General features: G+C 46.5%; 1 protein-coding gene across 1 annotated transcript; it reads left to right on the top strand.

The window, feature by feature from the left end:
- Positions 1-11,446: 11,446 nt before the first annotated feature.
- On the top strand, positions 11,447-17,662 carry LOC140460659 (uncharacterized). The gene is made up of 2 exons (XM_072555272.1): positions 11,447-11,961; positions 14,485-17,662. Exon 2 carries the CDS (start codon positions 14,858-14,860, stop codon positions 16,082-16,084), a length of 1,227 nt encoding a protein of 408 aa, XP_072411373.1. The 5' UTR covers positions 11,447-11,961; positions 14,485-14,857; the 3' UTR covers positions 16,085-17,662.
- Positions 17,663-17,802: the final 140 nt, after the last annotated feature.

The following is a 17,802-nucleotide window of genomic DNA, read 5'->3' as shown; positions in this document are numbered from 1 at the left end:
CTGAGTGGTCTTCTGTTCTCTGTCCCCTGTGTTGAGGAGGGCAATGCTTGTCACTGGCAACCTGGGTGTCAGAAAAATGTTTAGAAACAAAATAGTTTAATTACCTGCCAGAGGAGAGAGCCCGGTTTCTGGGGACGGGATAAACAGCAGCAGGGAGACAGAATGAGAAGCAGCTGTTCTGGAAACTCTCTGCCGCTTGCAATTCTTAGGGCAGTGTCAAATGTATTTCACACTGAACAAGTCTCAGTTAGTTCAAGAGGTGTGGCGGGTGGGTGCATGCCCGCTTTCTGGCTCGTTGGTCTAGGGGTATGATTCTCGCTTAGGTTCTTCTACTGCGCAGACTTGCCAGAGATGTGGTGTTTGAGGAATATCAGCAATGAAGCTAGATTGGAAAATTGGGACAGCTCTCCACCTAGAACAGAAGCTTTGCTAGTCATGAGGGGCCTAGAAACAGGGAATAATGTTGTGAAAATGCTCCCACGACTGAAAGGATCTACAATGATTCTGCAGAGTTTCAAAGTCACGTGGAAAAGAAGTAAAAGTGACATGAGGAAGAACGTTTCCATACAGGGAATCGTTAATGTCAGTAAATCTCTGCCTGACAATGACAAAGAGGAAGATTCATTGGATACAGAAGGGAATTCGGTGGTCATGTTCAGGTGTGCAGATTTACACAGGGAAGGCAATAGAATGATACGAATTGAGACACACGTTTACTGAGGGCGAATAACTAGCAGAGCAAAGGTGGGCCGCATGTCCTCCCTCTGCGCTGTGATACGTTGTGGTTCAGAGTGAAATCACAGTTCGACCAACAGATTGTGGGAATTTAGAACAACGTTTATATTTAGACAGCCTCTATGTGTCTGCACAACAGCATATTACACGACAGCAGTGGAGGTCTTTGACATCAGTCTCAAACGTACATGCCACACGCCAGACGAAAGGTTGAAGGGATCTGTGCAAAACACTCCGTGCGGGAAAGTAGAGTGGGTTCATGTCACTCGATCGAAACTGTCGTCTGCTATTGCTTCCCTTTGTAACGGGACTCTGTTCTGTATCTTGCCTTTGCCTCTGCTTCCCAAATCTTCGAGCATCTGAGCTGAATATGTCACTAAACACTGGCCCAATTTACACAACTGAGGGGAAGTGCTTGTGGAGATTTGAGTTGTTTCCCGCCGGTCTGCTCTGAACTGAATCGTAAACCTCTTCTCTGAAATGGGAATGAGCTGGTGAAGTTGAACCGTCTCCCATCGAAAGTGATTGCGAGAGAGCAGAAGAGCGAATGGGCTCTGCCCTCCCCCAGAACAGTTTGCAAGTAGGAACAAAATGGTTTAATTATCCGCCAGCGGAGAGTCCGGTTTCTGGGAACGGGACAAACAGCAGCGTCCTGGGCGCAGGGAGACAGAATGAGAAGCAAATGTTTTGGAATCTCTTTGCTGTTTGCATTTCTTGGAGCAATGTCAAATTTATTTCACACTGAGCAAGTCTCAACTGCTTCAGGGGAGGGCGCTTGGGGTGTCAGGGGTCAAGGCAGGTACAGACCTCAACGGCCATTGGCTCATTGGTCTAGCGGTGCGTGTTCCGCTTCGGGTCTTCAGCTACATGCTCTCGTTCGAGAGATGCTGGGTTTGAATCCCGAACGAGCCCTCATTTCTTAAATTGCCTTTCTGCAAAATTTCTCAATGAAACGAGACTGCCTGAAGGAAGGATGGGGCAGAGCTCCAGTTGCAGTGAGCTTGGCGAAGGGAACATTTGTGAAAAGTGGAGTCAAGTATTGCAGATTGATCGCCCGCGCAGTCCGAATCATCCAGCTGCATTACTGTTCAGTTCTGACTGCGAAATTTCAGGAAGCAGGGAGTGAAGTGATTGGAGACAGTGCTGAACAGGTTGAAGTGAATGGTGCCGTGCATGAGGAATGACAGCAGTGAAGGTAGATTGGAAAGGTGGGAGCTTTTGATGAACAGAAGGCTGAAAGTTGGTCTGATTGAAGTTTTCCAAGTCACCAGGGGTCTAGACAGAGGAAGTAATGTCGTGAAAATGCTCCCATGAATGAAAGGATCGAGAACGATTTGGCAGAGATTTAAAGTCATCAGGAAAAGTAAAAGTGACATTAGGAAGAATGTTTTCGCACAGGGAGTGGGGTCAGTAAACCCCTGTTTGACAGTGGCAAAGAGGCAGATTCAATGGACACAAAAGGGAATTCAATGGTCATGTTCAATATAACAATGTGCAGATTTACGGGGAGTGGGCGACAGAATGATACACATAGAGACACTTTTTTACACATAGTGTCGAGCCAGCAGAGCTAAGTTGGGCTGCATGGCCTCAGTCTGCGCTGTCACACATTTTGTGATTTTGAGTAAAATCGGAGTTGGACCAACAGCATGTGGGAAATTTGACAACCGGTATATTCTGTCCAACAGGATACTCCATCACAGCAATGAAGGTGTTTTGACATCATTCTCGAAGGTACATGCCACAATGCAGATTCAAAACGGAGTATTCCTTTGAATCACTGAGTAATTTGTTTACAGTTATTCCGTTGAGGTGAGCGGAGTTGCGCACTGGGAGCCACTCCAGTTGATAGGTCGAAGCAGTTTTCTCCTGTGTGACAGTCCCACCAGCACTCCAATTTGCTGAGCTTCTAGTCAGTAGATGCAAATAAATGTCCCATTCTGATACACGGGCCACAGTGACACAGCTGTGGTGACAAGCCTGTGAAAGGCTGCGTGGTCTTCTCCTGTTCTCTGTCTGGCTGCTATGATCCGAATCATCAAACCTCTTTTCTCTGAGATGGGAATAAACTGATGAAGGTGAAACACATTTGTTGTGGAGTGTTCCATGCGCAGGAGGCCCTGCAGTAATTCCCCACGCTGTTTCACACAGCAATATCCTCTCGGTGAATTACGCTTGGCAAAAAACGATTGAACCAAATCAGTGTCCGCCATTGGATTTTACTGACACCGTTTATAAAATTCAGGCGCACCATTAAAATGGAGAGAGGCCGTCAGACTGTAGTTTCCGGTCTTTCTGTTAAATAAAAATAATTGTAACTGTGTCCAGTGAGAGGAAAGGATTTGCTGTTGGTGGAAAACATTTCTATCTGAACTCGCTATCACTCTCTTGATAGATTGAAACATAAAGCTGGGAGTCTCTAGATTATGTTGTAAAAATATCGGAATAATGTTAGTCATGCCCGCGCTGTCACCAACTGAAGGAAGCGGCTGCCCAGAGGGATGCGACAGTGTATTTAAATCCCCTGCTGGAACAGTCTGTGTTTCACTTCTTACACTGGGGGAAGCTGAGCATTTACCCAAACAATGGGAGCAGCACCTCCCTGACACAGTGTTTACAAATCAAACTGATTGCAAAGCTTCATGTGTGATCAAAAGTGCCCGGAAAGCAGACTTGGCTCAACACATCACCCCGAGCGTACTCCTTTCTTGAGGTATAGTTGACTGCAGTGAGTCTGACTTGATTTGAGCACGTCATCTTCTGAGCTGGAGTCAGACGCGCTACCGTTGCGCCACAAGCCTACCGTAAACCGCTTGTTTCTATTCATGGTTAAGGGAACTGATCGCACTGCAATGATTTTACCTTATGTGGAACAACGGAGATCAACAGTTCATGTCTGTTCTGTCTCTCCCCCCTCTCCCTCTGTCTCTCGAAACAATTTCCAACTCTCTCTCAATAAAAAGCTGAAAGAATTGTCGATGCTGTAGATCAGAAACAAAAAAAACAAGAGTTGCTGGTGACCCTTCCATAGAACTGATGGTGATTGGGAAAATGTCGGTTTATATGCAAAAAATATTGTGGGAGGAAGGCGGACACAGTAACTGATAGATCAGGACAGAGCCCAAAGCGAGGGAAGAACTGTTGGACAGGAAAGGGAGTTGATAACAATCTGCATGGGAGGGTGAATACCTGTTAATGAAGACTGTTCGTAGCTAAGTATATGTAGTGCGTAATGACAGACTATGTGATAACAAGGCTTGGTGTGTGTGGAAGGGACGAGGATACTATGGATTTCAGGCCCTAGAATTATTGAATTCGATATTGGGACCGAAAGGATGTATGGTCCCCAAGTGCAATATTTGGTGCTCTTCGTTCTGCTGGTGCTGAGCTTCGCTGGAACACTACAGCAAACCTGAGACAGAGATGTTGGCCAGGGAACAGGGTAGGGTGTGGAATTGGCAGGCAACTGGAAGCTCGGGGTCTTTTTTGCGGGCAGAACATAGATCTTCTGTGCAGCAGTCACCCAGTTTACGCTTCATTTCCCCAAAGTAGATGAGATCACCTTGTGAGCAGCAAATGCAGTAGATTGGGTTGTGGGAAGAGCAGGTAAAGTGCTGCTTCACCTGGAAGGTATGTTTGGGCCTTTGGATAGTGAGGAGGGTGCAGGTTGATGAGCTGGTGTTACACATTCGGCAGTTGCAGGGGAAAGTGCCTTGGGACTATTGGGGTGGGAATGGGGGTAGGGTTGATGGGAATGAAGCAAGAGTGGACCCAAGGTATAACCCCTGCCCATTTACTTATCCGTCAAATAGAGAAATTTATTAAGTGTGTACAAGGAATTTTCTCAATCACAGTGTGGATGTACATACTAGGGAGCGTGCAAAACCTAAGGGCCAGCAACCATAATTCTAGTAACATTAGAATGGAGATTGAAAATAATATATCAGATCTAAAAGTTGAAGTTCTCAATTGGAGGAATACTCAGGTATTAGGCAAGATCTTTCAAAAGCTGATTGGGGGCAGATGTTCGCACGTTAAAGGACTGCTAGAAAATGGGAAGCCTTCAGATATGAGATAACAAGAGTCCAGACACAGTATATTCCTGTTCGGGTGAAAGGAAAGGCTGGTATGTTGGGGAATGCTGGATGACGAGAGAAATTGACATTTTGGTTAAGACAAAGAAGGAAGCATATGTCAGTTATAGACAGAGAGATCGAGTGAATCCTTAGAGTATAAAGGCAGTACGAGCATACTTAAGAGAGAAATCATGAGGGCAAAAAATGGGCTTGAGATAGCTTTGGCAAATAGAGTTAAGGGTTTTTATAAATACATTAAGGACAAAAGGGTAACAAGGGAGAGAATAAGGCCCATCAAAGATCAGCAAGGCGGCCTTTGTGTGGAACTGCAGTAGATGGGGGAGATACTAAACAGATATTGTACATCAGTGTTTACTGTGCAGAAGGGCATGGAAGATATAGAATGTGAGAAAATAGATGGTTACATGTTGAAACAATGTCCATATTACAGATGGGAAATAGCTGGATATCTTGAAATGCATAAAAGTGGATAAATCCCAAGGACCTGATCAGGAGTACCCTTGAACTTTATGGGAAACTGGGGAAGTGATTGCTGGGCCTCTCACTGAGATATTTGTATTATCAATAGTCACAGATGAGGTGCCAGAAGGCTAGAGGATGGCTAACGTGGTGCTACTATTTAAGAAATGTGGTAAGGAAAAGCCAGGGAACTATAGACCGGTGAGCCTGACATCCGTGATGGGCAAGTTGTTGGAGAGAATCCTGAGAGGTAGGATTTACATGTATTTGGAAAGGCAAGAATTGGTTAGGGATAGTCAGCATGGCTTTATGTTTGGGAAATCATGTCTCACGAACGTGATTGAGTTTTTTGAAAAAGTAACAAAGTGGATTGATGAGGGCAGAGCGATGGACGTGATCTATATGGAATTCAGGAAGGCATTCATCAAGGTTCCTCATGGGAGACTGGTGAGCAAGGTTTAATCTCATGGGATGCAGGGACAACTAGCCATTTGGATACAGAACTGGCTAGAAGGCAGAAGACAGAGGGTAGTGATGGAGCGTTGCATGTCAGACTGAAGGCCTGTGACAAATGGTGTGTCACAACGATCGATGCTGGATCCACTACGTTTTGTCATTTGTATGAATGATTTGCGTGTAAACGTAGGAGGTATAGTTAGTAAGTTTGTAGATGACACCAAAATTGGAGGAGTAGTGGACAGCAAAGAAGGATACCTCAGATTACAACGGGACCTTGATCAAATGGGCCAATGGGCTGAGTAGTGGCAGATGGAGGTTAATGTAGATAAATGTGAGGTGCTGCATTTTGGAAAAATAAATCAGAGCAGGACTTTTACACTTAATGGTTGGTTCCTTGGAAGTGTTGCTGAACAAAGAGACCTTGGAATTCAGGTTGATAGTTCCTTAAAAGTAAAGACGCAAGCAGATTGGGTAGTAAAGAAGGCGTTTGGTGTGCTTTCCTTTGTTGGTCGGAGCATCGAAGATAGATGTTGGGAGCTCATGTTGCCACTGTACATAACATTGGTCAGGCCACTTTTGGAATATTGCATGTAATTTTGGTCTGCTTCCTATCGGAAAGATGTTGTGAAACTAGAAAAGGTGCAGAAAAGATTTACGAGGACGTTGCCAGGGTTGGAGTGTTGAGCTATAGGGCGAGGCTGAATAGACTGTTTTCGCTGGAGCTAAGGGGCGACCTGATAGAGGTTTATATAATCATGAGGGATATGGAGAGGGCAAATAGACAAGTTCTTTTCCCTGTGATGGGGGAGTCCAGAACTAGAGGGAATAGTTTTAGGGAGGGCAGGGGAAAGATATAGAAGGGACATAAGGGACAACCTTTTCACGCAGAGGGTGATGCATGTACGGCATGAGCTGCCGGAGGTAAGTGATGGAGGCTGGTATAATTACAGCATTTAAAATGCATCTGAATGTGCATATGAATAGGAAGGTTTTATGGGGATTTGGGCCAAGTGCTGGCAAGTGGGACTGGATTAGGTTAGGGCATCTGGGCTGCATGAACAGTTGGACCGAGGGGTCTGTTTCCGTATTGTACATCTGTGTTGCTCTGTGAGACTCCATGGGATTCTCTGCCCAAGAGAGCAGTTGAGACAGCTTCATTAAATATATTGAAGACACAGTTGGATGGGTTTGAGTATGGTAGGGGAATTAAGGGTAGTCGGGATAGTGCAGGTTGGTGGAGCTATGATCTTAATGAATGACGGGGCAGTCTTGACCAGATGGCCTACTCCTGCTTCTGTTACAACGAATCTGTAACACTGCGTTTCCCGCGGCAGGAGTTTTCCCACGGCACAAAGGAAGTTTTCTAAAATAAATTTCAACCCCTTGCTTTGCTTGAACTCAAATTGACTTGGCGGGGAATGGCAACTTGTGGCTCGTTGGTCTAGGGGTATGATTCTCGCTTCGGGTCTTCTGTTGTATGGACATGCGAGAGATGGGGGGTGCGGGAGTAGAGGGATGCAGATGCTTAGGAATTGACCGACTGGTTTAGACAGTACATTTGGATCGGCTCAGGCTTGGAGAGCTGAAGGGCCTGTTCCTGGACTGTAAATTTTGTTTGTTCTTTTTTCTATCTGGTGTATATCTGATATTGTTGGCTGTTGTAAAAGTTTCTTTGCAATTATTATTCACCTTCTAATGTAGTAATGGAATTACGTCATTTTTTGTCATTTTTATTACTTTAATAGGTCAGCCGGAAGTCATTCAGCATCTTTACTGGCTTTCTTTTCTCAAGCAGCCTTAACATTTCATTTTCATATCCTTTATTCAGCTCCATTTCCAGCATCTTTTTAGGCAGTTTGTTCCATGTTTGGGAGAAGATTTGTAGCTCGGGTGCTCGTTGTTGTTGTAATAGTAGTGACAAGCAACATGAGTTCGACTGGGACAATACTACTATTATAGAACAAGCCAAACAGAGAACAGCGAAGGAATTCCGAGAGGCATAGCACTCATCCACTGATTCAATTAACAAGCACATCGACCTGGACCCAATATACCGGCCACTGCAGCGGACAGCTGGAACTGACAACCGGAAGCGGCAGATACAAATCACTACAAATGCCGGAGGAAACATCACAGAAGCGCTTCACAGGAGGCTCCCAAGCACTGAGGATGTCACCTAGACAGGGGACGAAACGTCTACAACACAAATTCCTAGTTCGGTGAACAGAACCACAACAGCTTGTTCCATGTTTATTGTCACTGAAATTAAGTTTTCCTCCATGCACAGCTGAGCCTACCTGGCTGCAGGAGGGTTTTCAGGTTTCTGTGGTCTGGATAATATGTGATCAGCAGATATCTCACAATCTATAGGAATTGCCACCTGTGTTATGTTCATTAACTGTACTGACAGTGATCACTTATTTTGTGATTTTTCTTTGCAGGAAGACATACAGAAGGAAATCTGAAAGCATACATCAACTTCTGACAGAGCCACTTGATTCATTGGGACTCGAATATCAGCAGCCATTCCAAACAGCCATTCCAACATTCGAGACAGAGAGACAGAATGTGTACAGTGTAGTGGGGTCACCTGTAATGTAACATGAACCCAAGGTCCTGGTGGAGGCCATCCTCATGGGTTCCAAACTGGGCTATCAGTCTCTGCTCAGCCACTAGAAATGATTAAGCAGTTACACAATAGACACGGGAGAGGGCAGGGTGAGACTTGTCTTGCGATTTGCAAAAGGTGGAAGGCTCTGGATGATGTGATCTCGGGCAAACACAACTTGGAGGACCTTCGGCTCAGAGAGGTGGAGCTGGAAGCCAGGTTGCTGACACGCTGGGAGGGCAAGGCGGAAAGTTAATCAGATGCTTTTTATTCCGGGAGATGGTCTTTCCCTCCGGACAGAGCCTTCTGATGGGATCAGTGGTCAGGGTCAGGAGGGTGTGAGCCCGGGTCAGGCAGGTTAAGGGGATCTGAGAGAAGGCTGCAGGGGAGAGGAGCTAACTGTGGGGTGGAGAAAGAACAACGTTAGGGAGGGGGAGATAAGGGACAGAATAGTGACGGGGATTGCCTCCGTTCTCTGCAGTTGGCAGTAGAAGCACAGATGGCATCAGAATCTGATGCCAGGGTTCAAGAACCGCTGTGCTCTGGGCTGGAGAAGTGGGAAAGGGAAGTGTAATGGGTGTGGTCCAACAATGTCACAGGACACAGCCTCTGCTGGGGGCGCATGAGAAGTTCAAAGCTGCAAAGACAAAGCAGAACCTCAAAGCACTGGGTGGGATGGTGGCTCAGTGGTCAGCAATGCTGCTTAATAACGCCAGGAACCTGGGTTTGATTCCACCCTTGGGTGACTGTCTGTGTGAAGTTTAGCATGTTCTCCCCCTTGTGTCTGTGTTGGTTACCTCTGGGTGTTCTGGCTTCCTCCCACAGTCCAAAGATTTGCACTTTAGGGTGGATCAGCTGTGCTAAAGTGTGCAGGTGAGCTTGCATCTTGGATGACCATGTTAGTTTTGGTTCCTTCATTTGTAAATCCCAGAACATTTTTAAACTTACATTCTCAAGATAGCTTTTAACAATAGGTGTCATCTCAGCTCAGATAATGTACTGAAGGTGAGACATTTAAGTCTGTCTATGTCCCAATGTTAGGTCAGACTCATTCTATTTCTAAAGTGGGAGATACAGAATCTTACATGGATTTATACAGTTTTTGAGTAATTCGGAATAAATGGACTTCTGCAAGGAAGTGTACAAACAACTGACCAGGAACACGACAGGCAACTACCAGCTGATCTGACCAAAGAGCACAACCGTGAACTGACAGCATTCATCAAGACTTCTGATCCAATCCTTCCAGAAGCTCAGCATCCACGGACTAGTTGAATCCGTGGATGTGTCAGTACTCTACACCAGCATTCCTCATGACGATGGCATCACGGTAACAGCCTCAGTACTCAATACCAACAACTGCCAATCTCTGAACACTGTCCTACAACTCATCCGCTTCATTCTCAATCACAACATTTTCACCTTTGGCAACCAGTTCTTCATCCAGACACATAGAACAGCCATGGGGACCAAATCTTCACCCCAGTATGCCAACATTTTCAGGCAGAGGTTCGAACAAAGCTTCTTTTCTGCACAGGTCCTCCAACCAACACTATACACCAGATATATTGATGACATTTCTTCCTCTGGACCCATGGTGAGGAGTCACTGAAACAACAAAACTCTTTAGTATCTGTCTCATTTTTGAACACATGCAGCTCTATCAAGGATGGATACCTCAGCACTTCTCTGTACCACAAACCCACGGATAATCTGACAGTGCTACACTTCTCTAGTGAAACATATTAAAACAGCCACCCCCTCTGGACAAGCCCTTCACATACACAGGATCTGTTCAGGTGAGGAGGAACATGGCAGATACTTGGAAGTACACAAGCATGCTCTCATAAGAACGGGGTACAATGTTCAACTTATCAACTGCCACTTCCAATGTGTCACAGCAAGAAACTGGAATGACTTCCTTTAGGAGACAGACACGAGCTGCAACCAAAATAGTACCCTTTGTTGCCCAGTACTTCTCAGGAGCCGAAACACTACGCCATGTTCTTCACAGCCTGCAACACATTATTGATGAGAATGAGCACCTCGCCAAGACCTTCCCCACGCCTCCACTTCTCGCCTTCAAACAACCGCCAAACTTTAAACAGATAATTGTTCTCAGAAAACTGCCTGGCCTTCAGGACAAGACGAAACAACTCTGTCACGGCCGATGATGAAAGATGTATCAGAGTGTTGACACGATTACCACTATTACACGTGGGGACACCACCCACCATGAGTGCAGCAGGTACTCATGTGACTCAGCCAACATTGTTTTATCTCATACGCTGCAGGCAATGATGCCCTGAGTCTTGGTATATTGGCGAGACCGAGCAGAGACTACAGCAACAGATGAATGGACACTGCACAACAATCACCAGCCAGGAGTGTTCCCTCCCAGTCAGGGAACACTACAGCGGTCCGGGACATTCAGCCTTGGACCTTCGGATGACCATCCTTCAAGGTAGACTTCAGGATAGGCAACAACGGAAAGTGGCTGGGCAGAGGCTGATAGCCAAGTTCAATACCCATGGAGATGGCCTCTACCAGGACCTTGTGTTCATGTCACACTACAGGTGACCCCACTATGCTATACAAACTCTCTCTCTCTCTCTCTCTCTGTCTCTCTCTGTCTCTCACACACACACAAGCATGCATTTACACAAATACGTGCTCCTCCAAACCATCACTCTCACACAGACTCTCTCTCATACACATGCGCTCTCTCAAATGCTCTCTCTCACACACACACCCTCTCACAGACTTGTACCCCATTACACTCTCTCACACACACATGATCACTCGGTTTCTCCTGCACACACTCACACACATAAAAGTTTGTGGGTTGAATTTGTACTTGCAGAATCGCATTTTATTTTGCTCAAAAACTCAGACACGTAAGATTCTGTAATACCACGATAGAAATAGAATCCGTCTGACCTAACATTGGGACACAGACAGACTTTAACTTAACTTCAATGCATTATCTGATTGAGATGACACCTATTGTTAAAAGCTATTTTGAGAACGTAACTTTTGAAAAGTTCTGGAATTTACATGTGAAGAAATCAAAACTAACATGGTCATTCTAAAAGATGGTAGAGGTCAGCTAAAGTTGTTTGATATTCCATTCCATGACACTGCAATCCTGTTGCTATAAAGTCTGTGTGTTATGATTCTGCTCCACAACCAACCGATGAAGGAGCAGCGCTTCGAAAACTAGTGATTCCAAATGAACCTGTTGGGCAACAACGTGGCATTGTGTGATTTTTAACCTTGCAAATCTGTCAGTAATGCCAACACTTCCATACTGCGCATGCTACTCGGTGTCAGCAACGCACTGCGCATGTGCCACGGTGTCAGCAAGCCATTACGCATGCCCACGCAACAAGCGGAAACACTCCGTGACCTTTTTTGGATGGACCAATGAGAAGCTCAGGAGGACCGGATGGAGACTGGTCCTCCTGCCAATCAGAGCAAACCCATCGTTTGGATGCGGAAGTCGGACCATGAACTTCTGAAATTGCTGCTGCTGCTCCTGTCTCTCTGAATGAAGATTGAGCTTTACCCGAGACTGCAACTTCCTTCCTCTGTCCAACATCTGTGAGTACAACACACTCTTTTCTCAACCCCTTTTCTATTCTGGGGTTGAGCTGTTGACTTGCAGGAACTGAAGGGAAACGGAGTGATTCCAGGGAGAGGACAGACTGTGGGAAAGTTAGTTCAGGTATTTTTTCAATGGCAAATACAGGAGAATTGACATTTCAGGCTCGAGCCTTTCATCAGTAATGATGTGTGGATGAACAAAGGGGCCTCTGCGTCCTTCTAATCCAGTCAGTGTAAGTTGTCAGACAGGTGCAGCAAGTAGTGAGTAAAGCAAGTGGTATATTAGCAAGAGGAATTGAGTTCAGAAGTGGGGACGCCTTCCTGCAGTTAGGGCGTAATTGAATATATCCAAGGTTGAGTTCATCTGATTTTTGAACAACAAAGAAGTAATGGTTATGGGGGAAGGCAAGACCAATCCAGATCAGTTATAGAAACTGACCCTTCAGTCCAACTAGTCCACGCTGACTACGTTCTCAAACTAAACTGGACCCACCTGCCTGTGTTTAACCTATATCCCTCTGAACCGTTTATATTGGAGTCATAGAGATGTACAACACAGAAACATACCCTTTGGTCCAATTTGTCCATGCCTACCAGTTATCCTAATTTAGTGTATTTGCCAGCCCTGGGCCCATATCCCTCGAACCCCTTCTATTATAGACCAATCCAAATGCCTTTTAAATTCTGTAATTATGCCAGTCTCCACCACTTCCTCTGGGTGGTCATTTCATACATGCACTACTCTGTGTGAAAAGGGTCCCCTTACATCTCTTTTATGTCTCTCCCAGTTCGCCCAAAGCCTTTAGTTCTGCACTCCCCCACCCCAGGAGAAGACTTTGTCTATTTACCCTATCCATGCCACGCAAAACCTGTGCGTGCTCCTGGTTGTCGGTGAAAACTGCGCGTGATTTTTTTTTGTTGGACCAATAGGAAGCCCTGGAGGACCGGAAGGAGCGTGTAATCAGAGACATCTCTATTGTCTCTGTCTCTCTCTCTCACAATCTCAATTTCTGGAGGGGACAGATTCTGGAAAAGTTGAGCCAGGTCTGTGTCTCAGTTGGCAAACTCATGGAAAATGCAGTACCACGATGTGAAGTGATAGCATTCCCTGTTGGGGGGTAAACAGCAGAAAGGAGATGCATTGTTTAAATGGTGATATATTGGGATGTGGAGAAAGGACTGCAAATGTTGGAGATCAAAGTCAAAAAGTGTGGTGCTCGAAAAGCACAGCAGATGAGGCAGCATCCGAGGAGCCGGTGAGTCCGCGTTACAGGTACGAGCCCTTCATCAGGAATGTGTATAAAGGGGCCTCAGCGTCCTTCCATACCAGTCAATGCCAGTTGTCACAGGTGCAGCAAGCAATGAGCAAAGCAGGTGTTATGTTAGCAAGAGGAATTGAGTCCAGAAGTGGGGATGTCTTCCTGCAGTTATGGGATCATTGAATATATTCAAGGCTCAGTTCATCTGATTTTGGAACAACAAAGAATTGGATGTTTATGGGGGAAGGCAAGAAAATGGTTTTCAGACCATTGCAGAACAGTTACCGAGTCAAACAGCACAGAAATAGTCCCTTCAGTCCAACTACTCCATGCTATGTTCTCAAATTAATCTAATTAATGTTTGGCCTATATCCCTCTGTCACAAAGCTGGTCCTTTTACTAAAAGCTGGTCCTTCTTCTCAAGGATGCTGTGTCCTTAGTTTTTATTATCAGAGGGGTGATTAAAACGATCCGGGCTCTGAAGCGACTGGTTTAGTACAGAGATGAAAAACGGTATTGGGAGGCATTTTTGGTTATATGTGAACAGATGAGACTTGAGGCCAAAGCTTTTATGTTTTAGAAATGACCTGTACAATAAAAGGGGAGTGGTCAGTCCTGAAAGCTGAAGTCTCGTTTGGGTGAGTTAAGCAGTGGTCTATGTGGAGAGAGGCTGCTAACACTGTCTCCTTCTGCCCTTCTAACTTCAACTGTAAGCCTCTGTTTCAGTTTTACTTTGTTTAAGGGATTTGTTTTCTTTTGGTACTGTTGTGTACTAGCATTGCGAAGAGTGTTAAGAGTTTCTCCACAGCTTGTACTGTACTTAATAAAGTTTGGTTGTTCACAGAAGTTGGCGTATTGCAGTGTAAGAAGCTCAAGCAAAAGAACTTAACAAAGGAACCTAAGGGATGAGTCTTTCATGCAGAAAGTGGCGTGTTTAAGGAAAGAGCTGTCAGAGGAAGTGGTGGGTGCTGGGACAATTATAACATTAAAAGGCATCTGGATTGGTATACGATTAGGAAGGGTTGAGACGATATGGGCCAAATGCTGGCAAATCGGCCAAGATTAGGTTAGGTTATCTAGTTGGCACGGATGAATTAGACCGAAGGGTCTGTTTCTGTGCCTAATATCTCTATCACTCTGGCTTGCCACTAACATTTGCCACATCTGTGTGTACAGTTTCTCTCTGGTGTCAGTGTCAATGCCTTGATATCTCACTCTTAACCGGACTAGCAGTGATGACTTTTGTAATCTTTTCTTACAGACTATCTGAAGACAGAAGTTTCAAAGTCAACAGATAAAGGGCTGATGTTCAAAATGTTGATTCTCCTGCTTCTCTGATGCTGCGCTTTTCCAGCGACGCAGTTTTTGACTCTGACTCTCCAGCGTCTCCAGTCCTCCCTTTCACGTCAGTGTCTGACAGTTACTCAGTCCATCAGGACCACAACAATTTTCAAATATGATTCTGTGAGAAGGAGCAAAGCTTTCTTTTTGGTTCCTGTTTGAGTACGGGGGCACTGGTTGAAAGACCCTACTGTTGCAGCGCACTGAGTGTGGAGCCTGAAACAACTCTACTGCCTGGAAAGAAGAATTCATGGCGGGGTTGTACACGTGTGTGTGCAGCTGAAGCTTCGGCCATGGAGAAACCCGAGGAAACACAACCTGTTGAGAAACCATGGAAGTGTGGCGACTGCAGGAAGGGCTTCTGTGTCCCATCTGTCCTGGCGGCTCATCACTGCAATCACACTGGGAAGAGGCCATTCTCCAGCCCCGAGCGGGCGAAGGGCTTTACTTGCTCCTGTGTCCTGCTAGCCCACCAGCATATACACACTGGTGAGAGGACGTCTTACTGCTCCATGTGCGGGAAAGGGTTCACTTGGGTGGACAACCTCCAGACCCACCAGCAATTCCACACAGGGGAGAGGCTCTTCAATTGCCACGAGTGCGGGAAAGCCTTCAGCACTTCCTCCGACCTGCTGAAGCACCGGCGAGTCCACACGGGGGAGAGGCCATTCAGCTGCCCCGAATGCGGGAAGGCCTTCAGCGACTCCTCCAACCTGCTGAGGCACCGGCGGATCCACACAGGGGAGAGGCCCTTCAGCTGCCCAGAGTGTGGGAAGGCCTTCAGCAATTCCTCCAACCTGCTGGCCCATCAGCAGGTCCACACTGGGGAGAGGCCCTTCAGCTGCCCAGAGTGTGGGAAGGCCTTCAGCAATTCCTCCAACCTGCTGGCCCATCAGCGGGTCCATACGGGAGAGAGGCCCTTCAGCTGCCCAGAGTGCGGGAAGGCCTTTAGCAATTCCCCCAACCTGTTGAGGCACTGGCGGGTCCACACGGGGGAGAGGCCCTTCAGCTGCCCAGAGTGTGGGAAGGCCTTCAGCAATTCCTCCAACCTGCTGGCCCATCAGCAGGTCCACACTGGGGAGAGGCCCTTCAGCTGCCCAGAATGTGGGAAGGCCTTCAGCAATTCCTCCAACCTTCTGGCCCATCAGCGGGTCCACACGGGGGAGAGGCCCTTCAGCTGCCCAGAGTGCAGGAAGGCCTTTAGCAATTCCTCTGACCTGCTGAGACACCGGCGCATCCACACTGGGGAGAGGCCATTCGCCTGCCCTGAGTGTGGTAAGGCCTTCAGCAATTCCTCTGACCTGTTGTCCCACCGGCAGGTCCACACCAGGGAAAGGCCATTCAGCTGCCCCGAGTGTGGGAAGGGGTTCACCCGCTCCTCCAAACTGCTGGCCCACCAATGGGTCCACACCGGGGAGAAGCCGTTTGCCTGCCCCAACTGCGGGCGGAGGTTCACATTGTCCTGCAACTTGCAGAGGCACCAGCGGGGGCACCAGTGCATCGACAGGTCACGAAGCTGACCTGGGTTCAATTCCACCCTCGGGATGACAGTCTGTGTGTAGCTTTCACGATGCCCCCCCCCACATCTGTATGGGTTACCTCTGAGTGCTCCGGTTTCCTTCCCCGGTCTAAAGGTGTGCAGGTTAGTTTGGATTGGCCCATCGAAATTGTCCCATAGTGTTCAGGGATGTGTAGGTGTGGTGCATTAGTTGGGGTAAATGGAGAGGAATAGGGATAAGGGAATGGGTCTGGCTGGGTTACTCTGCGAGGGACAGTGTGAACTTGTTGGGCCAAAGGACCTGTTTCCATACTGTAGGGAATCTAATCTTAAAAAAAATTTCCTCCAAGCGATACTGATAAAATATGCCGAGTTGGACAAAGTATCCCATCAAGTTTGAGACAAACCCAGGGTTGAAGAAGTCGGAAGTCACATGACACCATGTTACAGTGCAACGAGTTTATTTGAAATCACAAGCTTTAGGAGCATTGCTCTTTCATGAGTGCTGCTCCTTCATCACTTCATCTGGTGCCATGTGACTTCTGACCTTATCCTCCCCAATTCAACACCAGCACCTCTGCATCAGAGTTGACGAATGAGATTGGATTTTATTCGGCCTGATTTAGTGAGATGTTCATTTGGAAACTCAAAACTGTCGGACTGACAAAGCGACACGAATCATAGAGTCCCACAGCAGGAGACAGGCCCTTCGGTCCAACATTGTCCATACTGACCAAACTGTCCATCAACACTAAGCCCATTTCCCTGCACTTGGCCCATTTCCTTCCATACCTTTCCTATCCATGTATTTGTCCAAATGCCTTTTAACTGTTGTTAATGTACCACCTCAACCACTTCCGCTGGCATCTCATTCCATATGTCTACCACCGTCTGCATAAATAAAGTTGCCCCTCACGTTCCCTTTTATTCTTTTTCCTCTAACCTTAAACTGATGCCCTCTAGCCCTCACATCCCCAACCCTGGGGTAAAAGTCTGAGTGCATTCACCCTCTCACGATCTCTTCACTTCTCTAAGGGCCTCTCTCAGTCTCTAATGTTCTAAATAAAAATATCTTGGCTTGTCCAACCTCTCCCTTTTACACAGACCCTTGAGTCCTGGCAACATCCTTGTATATGTCTTCAGCACTCTTCCAAGTTGAATAACATATTTGTTATAGACACTGCCCTGACGACATATTTTGTTGGAGAAAGAGGACCAAATATTATCCAAACTGGATAATCTGGCTGATGGGACAGGAAACCACTTCCTTTCTTGAGACAAGTCTCCTGGAGAGAACTGGCTGGCTGACTGATCTACTGACCCTCACAGTGCCCCACTGCCCTCAGTTATCTGGAGGGAGTCCACACATTTGCCTAAGGTGGTGCTTGAAACCTTTATCATCTTTGGGATGGATCCCCATTCATTCCGTGCTATGGAGTCATGCAGCCTGGAAACAGACCCTTCAGACCAACCAGTCCATGATCCCCAACTAAACTAGTGCCACCCATCTGCTCCTGGCCTGTATCCAGTTTGTTAATAGTTTTGTTCATTTGTTCACCGTGATAGTTGGATAAATAAATTGCTGATTGTTCATTTTAAAGTGTTGGGGATTTATTCTTATCACTAGAGCAGGTCACACCACTTTTCATGCTAATTTTACAGATTATTAGGCGACACGCTCCTCTGGGTGTTTCTGTTTGAGAAAGGCGGTGCTGTCAGCCTTCGCCTTATAAGAGTATT

Source organism: Chiloscyllium punctatum, chromosome 36 (assembly GCF_047496795.1).
Source record: "Chiloscyllium punctatum isolate Juve2018m chromosome 36, sChiPun1.3, whole genome shotgun sequence".
Classification (NCBI taxonomy): domain Eukaryota; kingdom Metazoa; phylum Chordata; class Chondrichthyes; order Orectolobiformes; family Hemiscylliidae; genus Chiloscyllium; species Chiloscyllium punctatum.
This window is presented reverse-complemented; position numbering and strand designations above follow the sequence as displayed.